At 52.5% G+C, this 8745-nt stretch overlaps 1 protein-coding gene across 1 annotated transcript; it reads right to left on the bottom strand.

Annotated features, from left to right (window-relative positions):
* Positions 1 to 255: 255 nt before the first annotated feature.
* RAP2C (RAP2C, member of RAS oncogene family) lies at positions 256 to 5715 on the bottom strand. Its single transcript, XM_088151630.1, has 3 exons — positions 5230 to 5715; positions 4389 to 4706; positions 256 to 2749 (listed from the first exon to the last, which is right to left on the bottom strand). Exons 1-2 carry the CDS (start codon positions 5500 to 5502, stop codon positions 4428 to 4430), a joined length of 552 nt encoding a protein of 183 aa, XP_088007756.1. The 5' UTR covers positions 5503 to 5715; the 3' UTR covers positions 256 to 2749; positions 4389 to 4427.
* Between the last annotated feature and the right edge of the window lie 3030 nt (positions 5716 to 8745).

Raw genomic sequence — 8745 nt, 5'->3', positions numbered from 1 at the left:
CTGAGTATTTAATCATTTTCTCCTTCTTTCCCCCAAAGAAGTAAAATTTGTAACAACTTCTGAGGGGCTCGTGCAATGCTAGATCAGAGAATCAAGAAAAGAGATGGCTGCATCTGCACTCAAAGCTACCTGAGTGACAGTATGTGTGTGTCCCCACAACCATCTAAACACTGCACAGAAACTAGCAGGCATTACAGCAAAAGAGCACAAAACCACTGTTCTACAGTAGCTAAACCAGGAAAGAGAGGGAACCAATTTTGGTAATACAGGTATCTATTTTATTAAAAAAGTTACAAACAGCTGGACGTAGGGCTGTCTTACAAAATAAGAATGAAATTGGAGGGGCAAGGAGAGAAAAATGGTGGTTTACGTTTACAAAGCATTCGATCACCGTCTCAGTTTTGCACTTGCCAAATTTCCAGATTTTTACTTTTCCCCAGGAAGAGGTACAGTACATTTGATACACGGAATTAAAATGCAAGAACATTCAGGCATATCAGGGCTGTGGTACCATATCCAGGCAGGAGATGCCAATCGCAGCCCTGGAAGGAATCGCTCCTATCAACGGCTGGGTTTGTGCACCGGGATGGCCACACCCCACCCCAAGGAGCACTGTCTTGCTTCCCATTGTGCAACATGGAGAAAGAGGCATTTGAAGCTGAGGGAGATGGTTCTCCCTCTTCCTCTGTCCACCAGACGAATCACCTGGGATTGTTTGGTGGGGCCTGCAAAGGATCGTGGCTCAAGAGCCCCCGCTGCAGGGGTTCAACAATGGCAGTGGGACCAGTGTACCAGCGCCTTCTCTCAGCTGAACCAGAAGAGGCCTCGTGCAGGTCCACCGAGTCTTTCTGGAATCGGGGGCCTGAAGCAAGAGGGCACACAGGGCAGAGGATGGCTGGGTTTGAACCTTGCAATACACAGCGCAACCAGGAAGGATGCCTCTTTTAAACGGTCAGTCCCTTATTCCAAGCTGCGCGGAAGCAGCCCAGGTCAGGTGCCAACTCTTTGCCGCTCCCAACTCCAATTTAGAAAGAGTGGGACTTTTTTTAAAAGGTCAACCAACAGAGAAGTTTAGAAGCAATGCAACATTTCTACCACTTAAGAAACAAGGTACAATCACCGTGTGAATTCTGCATTCCCTTGGCACATCCAATACTTGGCCGATGTAAAAAGCACTGCAGAAAGGGGTTTTAGTTTGAAGACTTCCATTAAAGTGCAAGCCTAAGCTTTATTTCACTGCAAATTCTGAGTCTAGAGATTAAAACACTAGGAAGGCTCAAATCAGGTTAAAGACATAGCATGATGATGCCATGTGCCAACCCAGGTAATCACTTAATGATGAAAGTTTGTTAACACTAAGTTTTGGGCTTCCACAGAAGTCAACATTTATTAGAGGTACGGTCAAATGACTTCAGACGGGCTTTTAAACCTCCATCTTCGGGAGCAGCTTCACTCTCCCTGGAGGGGAGAAAAGCCGTTTCCTACGTCAGTGCTAGGAAAAGGTCTCCAATGTCTACAACAGTTGTGGTGCTAACATTTCCACTAATGCACTCTTCATTTTGCTCAAGATCTGTGTTGCTGTTTGAAGACCACAATTAGTTAAATCGCAGCCTAAATGAGATACGGGCCATGGAAGGCAAGGGCTACTAATGCTCCTGTTTGGGGAACTATCGCTTCAGCTCTTGCCCTGTTAGACCAACTAATCCAACAGAAATGGAAAAAGCAAGCAACAGAGCACCAAACCAGGCCAACTCATATATTGCTTCAATGTATTTAGACAGAAACAATATTTAAACAATGGCGTAAAGTCATTTTTCCTTGCCAATGTCACCTTAAATCCTGTCAGGGGATCTCAAGCTCATTTTTGCTTTGGAACACAAACTCTATGAGGATGTGTTATCCGTTTGCAAGAAAAAGTCTATCAGAATTTGTAAGATGAATGGAATAAGCAGATGAACAGGTGATTTTCAACACAGCTTTTTCTTTTAAAAAACCAAATCTGAATACCATATAACAACAGAGAACACACATACAAATTGCTGGATGTCTCCAGCCCCCACCCAAAAGCTTTTGTCTTCCTATCAGGCCAATCACATGCCACCACAGCTGCTGAGAAAAGGGATGTCATATCCTCTCGTATCAGGCAATTCTTAAGCATCCTTCTATGACACCATCACATGTAAACAGAATGTTTCAAAGTTCCAATCAATGACATTTGAGAGAAGAAACCTTTTTTTTTTCCTTTCTTTCTTTCTTTCTTTCTCTCTCTCTCTCTCTCTTTCTTTCTCTCTCTCTCTTTTTTGCAAATCAAGCATGGATGTGAGGTAATATACAGAAGTAACCATTTGTGTTTAAGGCTCACTTTTATTCTCCATTAAAATTTTCTCTTAAAAAGGCATTGAGTAGGTAATACTGAGTTTAAAGTTTAATAAATACAAGATTTAGAAATCAATTAAAGAAATAAAATATTTTTAAAATGAATTTTTGCATATTAGCCATTAATAGGAACTTAGAAAGCTATAAAAAAAACCCCAAGAGATCAAGAACAGATTCCCAAATCAAATGGTAAACATGCTAAGGGTTTGTAGCAGGCCCGCGCCTCTCCCCAGCTGCCGCTTGCCTTTTTGCACTCGATGGCTGGAAATGTGCTCTGAAGACAGACACGAGATTTAGCGAGGCTCAGTTCGGCAACCTGGACTTAAAAGGGTTCTCCAACGCAGCATCTGTGCAAATTTCCTCTGAGTTTTATCTGTAATTAAGACAAAGAATCTGTCAGGCAGGCCCAGACTATACAGGGCACAAGGAGCTGTTTTGACAGTGTCAACAACTCACCAATATGAGGGCCCTCTTTCCTGTCACCCCCAAACCCCAACACGGTTTGTTTCAGTTTTGGCCTGCAGGTTTTTCTTGTATCTCTTCTACATCTTTTCCTAGAGGCTTGCTGGAAAGGACAAATTACCCCAAGCCACGTAGAGAAGCTGGTTGAGGGCCAGTATTTTATGAAAGTGCCAGTGGAGCAGAGCTAGGTAGCAGCGCTTTCAAGAAAACGTTCAATCCAGCAGACCGCCAACAGGACATCTCACACAGAGCAGCCACCTCCATCCTGCAGCAGCTCAGGGGAAAAAGAGAGCTCGTGACTCTGTCTGCATGATTTGCCTCATGACAAAAATATTACAGAAAGGGGCCTTTTCCCCCGCAGGAACATTTGCTGCTCCTCAACGGTTTACTGCTTTGGTGAGCTGATGAGGTCCTCTACCTTGGTGAATGAAGAAAGGCAGCCTTTTAACTCTACCTACTACAAGCTGACAATTCAGAAAATGGCAGCTATATCAAAAAGGGATGGGGGAAAACTGAGATGGAAGCTCTTCAGCCTCTCAAAAGAGGGAAGGCTCCAGACAATAGGAAAAAAAAATATAACGTCATTGCTTCAGTTTTATTTCGTTTTATGCAATCAATGTGGTTTCAACATGACTTCTTCTGCTGCACACGTCCGCAGCCACTGGAAAATTCAAATGACAGCTGACATGTTACAACACTTTCACAACCTCTCAATTCTTTTGAGCTAATAGGCTGCTTCAGGTTAAGAAGGAGGTTTGTCATCAACAGTAATTTTCCCCCTTCTTCAAATGATTCAAGAAACAAAGCAATCTGCATGTTTTAGAATAGTACACCGGAGGATATTGCCCTCACAAGAAGATCAACATTTATTCTCAGGAGTCAGGGTAGAATCAAATGCAGCAGGCCCACACGTATTCACAGTAGATAGTAAGTACTTAGAATAAGTCAATGGAGTTTGCATTTAAGCAAACGGTCAAGCAGAATAAGAATGCTGAAAAGAGATAGGTAACAGAAAGACCCCCTTTCATCTCATGACAGGACCTTCTCTGCCAAAGACCATGGAAGTTTGCTTCTGGTCATTACTTCCTGAGCCAGAGGGTTTAAGGTGGTTTTATCTGTTCGCCCTGCTACTTACAGGGAGGGCCCACCATGTCCGCTGGGACCAAGCACTGCAACGCAACAGATCCCGGGTCCAGGCTATTTTGGCAGCAGGGTGGATTAAAAGACCCAAGAACTCAAGAGAGCTATTGCTGATCGCAACCGATTCACGTAAGGCTCTTGTCAGATGTGTTTTGGAGGCAGCCAGCAAAGTTAAGCTGGCAGGACAGCTGGTAGATTGTGCCTCTCTGTACTCAGACCCGCAAGAGCCAAGGGGGGCCACGCTGTAACCCAAGTTCAGGACCTACTCAGGAGGGGAGCCAAAGAGCCGCTCTTCTCTTGAACACCTGACCCCCGGCATTGCTGCAAGGAACAGCCTAATCACCAACAGAGAGGCTATATTCTGCCTGTCTCTCAAGGAAGGGCGGGGGGGGGGAGCACCTTCTACCTACCTGCTCTGTATGGCCATGATGGAGATTCTGCTTTCTCCCTCACTGGACAACACAAGTTGTACAACACTGCTCTTGCTTTTCAGGCAGGGATGCATAGTTCATTTGTCTCACAATCTCTGCAAAGAGTTCATCCACCATGGTCTTGCTCTTGGCAGAAGTCTCCATGAAGGGGCAGCCCCACTCCTGAGCCAGCGCTCGGCCTTCTGCGGACAAAACCTCCCTCTCTGACTCCAGGTCGACTTTATTTCCCACCAGGATGAGAGGAACCTTTTCGTATCTCTTCACGCGGACGATTTGGTCCCTCATCGGCTTGATGTCCTGGGGAAGAAATCAGAACCTGTGAGTCCTCCCCCAGCAGAGGGGCCTCCGCGGCTTTCAGAGGGCGGGTTTTTCCCCTCAGAGGGCTTCGCAGCGCCCCTTATCCAAAGCCGGCCGTGCTAAACAGGCCCCCAAAGACAGTTTAAGGCCGCGACAGGTGCAGTCGCGTATCCTACTACCGAAGAGGATTCTGCCGGTACAAAGCGGCAGAATCAGACGGGCCTGCGAGACACGAGGCCGCTACCTACTGGGCTGGCCAACCCGCTCGGCTGAAGCGTGGCCTGGGCAAGGGGGAGGCCCGGGAGAGGCCCGGGACCTGCCCCGCGTCGCCGGCGTTCTGACCGGCAGGCCGCAGGCCTAAGCACGGGGCCGCTGAGCGCGGCGGCCTGCTCACTCGGGCCTCTCTGTCGGGCGCGGGCGGCTCCCGAAGCCGCTGTCGGCAGGCCGGGAGCCGGGCCGGGCCGCTCCCCGTGTGGGCGGGACGGGCCCGCCCCCCGGCCCCTCCGGCCGCCGCCGCCCTCACCTGGAAGGACTGCTGGTTGACCAGGCTGTAGACCAGGATGAAGCCCTGCCCGTTCTTGATGTAGAGGTCGCGCATGGAGGCGAACTGCTCGGTGCCGGCCGTGTCCAGGATCTCCAGCACCGACGGCGAGCAGTCCACCTCGATCTCCTTGCGGTAGAAGTCCTCGATGGTGGGGTCGTACTTCTCGATGAAGGTCCCGGTCACGAACTGCACCGTCAGCGCCGACTTGCCCACCCCCCCGCTCCCCAGCACCACCACCTTGTACTCCCTCATGGGCGCTGCTCGCGGCCCCGCGGCGGCGGCGGCGGCGGGGCCGGCCCGCGGGCGGCAGGGAGGGAGGGAGGAGGCGCCTCGCACCGCTCTCGCCGCGTCCCTCGGCCCGCTCGCCCAGGCCCGGCCGCCGCCTCACTCCATGGCCGGGCTGGGGAACCGCCCGCCCGGAAGAGTGCGGCAGCGGCGCTGCTGACGCCACTTCCGGGCGCAGGGGCGGGCTCAAGGGGCGGAGGCCCACTCGGAAGGAGCTCAGGGCGCCTGCGCCCTGCCGCCCAGCCAGGGAGGTCGGGGGTTCTGCGTGAATCGCGCCCAGGCCCGGCCCGCCAGACGGCGCGGGGCGCTCTAGCCATCCCAGGACTTCTCTATGGGGAGAGGCGGTGCCTCTCGGCGGCGCGGCCTGAACAAAGGCTTCGCTGCCATTGGCTATCCGGGGCGGGGCTGGAAATCCGGAAAGGCTGCGGACCCGCAGTCGATCCTTCCGGTGTGGAACCAAAGAGCTTCCGATGAAAGGGAGAGCGGGGGCGGGATGCTGAGCGACGCCTTCCGACTACCATAGATAAACAAGGGCCAGACCGGCTAGTTAGCTTTCTCCCGGAAATGCTTGGTCAGTGGGGAAGCTGAAGAGGGTGACCCTCCAAGGGGACCCTCCGGAAAGGGAAACTAAAAAGTGTAACCCCGAGCGAAAGAGCCGGGCTCAGCTGAGCGGGGCCTGGCACCTCTGCTGCCGGGAAGGGGGCGCAAATGTGCTCCGCCTCGGAAGGCTGGGCGGGGCCCGAGCCGGGGAGCCCCGGGATGGGAGACCACCAGGAGATCCCGGGAAGGCCCTGAGGCGGGCGGCCGGCCGGCCGGAACGTGGCACCCCAGACGAAGGCGGAAGCTTTGGCGGGAAGGAGAGGCGACCCCAGCGCGGCAGCGGGGGGCTTCCCGTGGGGCCGGCCCCGCCCAAGCGAGGGGAGCAGCCGGGCGGCCTTTCCGCCGCTCCCCTCCCGCGGCGTCCGCGGAGACCCCTCCCTTCTTGGGGGCGCCGCGCCCGGCGCCCGAGGCCAGGGCTCGAGGCCCGACCGGCCGAGCCCCTCGGGGCGGCGCCGCGGTAGAGCGAGCGGAGGACCCCTCGGGCGACCGCCCGTCCCTTCCAGCCGCCTGCCACCAGGCCGCCTCCGAATCGTCATTAGACTTTCCCCTTTTAAAAGTTGGCCGAGGCGGCAAACGCGCCTGACGCTCCCGCCGCCTCCTGCTTTCCCTACGGCGACGACCCGGTGGGGTGGGCTGAGGCAGAGGGACTGGCCCGGTCACCCAGCCGGTTTTGGTGCCTGAGGGAGGACTGGAACTCCCATCTCCCGGCTTCTGGGCCAGCACCCGAACCACACCACCATGCTGGCGCTACATAGCAGGGTTCCTCGACCTTGGCCGCTTGAAGGTGGGTGGACTTCAACTCCCAGAATTCCCCAGCCAGCCATGCTGGCTGGGGAATTCTGGGAGTTGAAGTCCACCCACCTTCAAGCGGCCAAGGTCGAGGAACCCTGCTATATAACACACCAACACACCAACACAGATACACGCAGATGCAAACTCTGCAACCACTAGGTGTCAACACGCCGTTTCCTCCCGAGCGTCCTAGCCACAGCAATCATGACCTTGAATGGCTCTGCACATGCCCGCATTCCTTAGTGAGCAGGGGGATTTCCTAGAATACGTGGCTCCTCTCTCTCCCCCGTTCCAGTTGGGTGCTCCGCTTTGCTCTAAGGGCATAATAGAGCTCTTTGTTCCTTGGTGGGAAGAAAAGACCCTGCTTTTATCCCTCCCCCACCCCCAGAATAGTACCAAAGATTGCTTTAGGCAGGACAGGAGAACAGAGGTGTTTCCAAATCAGTGCAATGAGCTTACTACGGGTATGTCACTCTCTCCTCTCTGACTCCTCGAGGGTTAGTCACTGGGTGCTTTTCCCCAGGGGAAGAGGCCGAAGTAGAAATGGTACACGTCGCCCAACGTTATCTGTTATATACACATTTACAAAAGGCACAGGAGTTCCAGTGGGAATATGGAAACACGGCAGGAGATTCACTTGGCAACAGCGGTGGAAGTAAAGGTGTGTTCTGCACACACGCCGTGCTTTTCTTTGTAGCTGTGTAACTCAGTCGTTCCTAATTTCCCCCTACAGGGATTTGGTGGATCTGCTAGAGCTCCTGGAGAGGGGCCTGTTGGACAAACTCTTCTTCCGTCCAGGAGCCACACCGCTGAGTGTGCAGCATGTACCTCGCGGGGGGCAGAACAGTAGCGGGTGGAGAAACAGGCTTGAAGCAGGTTGAGGAAACTGTGCCCCGAGTCCCATCTGGACCAGCTTATCGTGTAATTTTAGCCCTGACGCAAACAAGAATGATAGTAACCGGCAAAGGGGAGGGGGGAGGAAGGAGTGTGCCGCAGAGAGGAAAGGTTACGATAAAGAGATTGCACGGTCATTTCGGTTCACCGTATAATGACTGCTCAGCTATGCAAGCCAAGCAAGTTAACAATGCAGACTAGGGCTGCGCCGCAGAACATCAGAACGTGCTTGTAGTTCTTTTGGAAGCCTGTGACTGAACGAGGATGGTAAGAGTCACGCATTGCTTATCTGCAATCTCTGCTCCTCTGCTTGGACGAAAAACAATCAGGTGTTTCTTCCTTGGGGCAAGACTGGGCCAAGGGCAGCCCCCCTTTGCAAATGCATCCATCAGCTTGCCAAAACAGAATGGCTGGCAGATAGCGGTAGGGCGTGGATGGATCCATTTTTAGCAGGGCGGGGCTGGCATTACTCAGAGCAGGGTCACCGCCCCGGTTTACAGGCTGAGGAACTTCTCCAATCATGGAAGAGAGCAGCTTTCTCCAAGAACAAATCAGATGCTTTTATATTGGAGTGGGCCAGGGTGAAGAAGGGACCAGGGCCAAGACCAAAGCAAAATTTGTTTAGAATGCAATTTAAATTGAATTCAGCAACTAATTGATGTGATTCCTAATCCCAGCAGCTGTGCTGATTTCTCTCTTTCCTTACTTCCGCATTTCAGATGGCTTGCTCTTTATTAGGGACGCTCTAGAGCTGTGTTCACACACAATTACACTTAACCTAGTTGTTGAATTTTCTGTCATTCTACATTACAGCAAATCGGAAGCTAAGCAGGTTGAATCTGCATACCGCTGAAGGCAGAAAAGCAAGCAAACAAGTTGAGCAAGCTTAGGAGGTGCAGCTGCAAAATCTTTCGCAGACCTGAA

Source organism: Python bivittatus, unplaced genomic scaffold (genome assembly GCF_059951505.1).
Source record: "Python bivittatus isolate LINGU-HERP-01145 unplaced genomic scaffold, Pbiv_v1 ctg000670_np1212, whole genome shotgun sequence".
NCBI lineage: Eukaryota > Metazoa > Chordata > Lepidosauria > Squamata > Pythonidae > Python > Python bivittatus.
The sequence above is the reverse complement of the archived record's forward strand: the minus strand, read 5'-3'. Positions and strand labels throughout refer to the sequence as shown.

Excerpts from the sequence above, each read along its gene's own strand:
- RAP2C (XM_088151630.1), bottom strand. The coding sequence starts at position 5,502 with ATGAGGGAGTACAAGGTGGTGGTGCTGGGGAGCGGGGGGGTGGGCAAG. Across the intron at positions 4,707-5,229 it reads TCAACCAGCAGTCCTTCCAG|GACATCAAGCCGATGAGGGA; the intron begins GTGAGGGCGGCG and ends TTTCTTCCCCAG.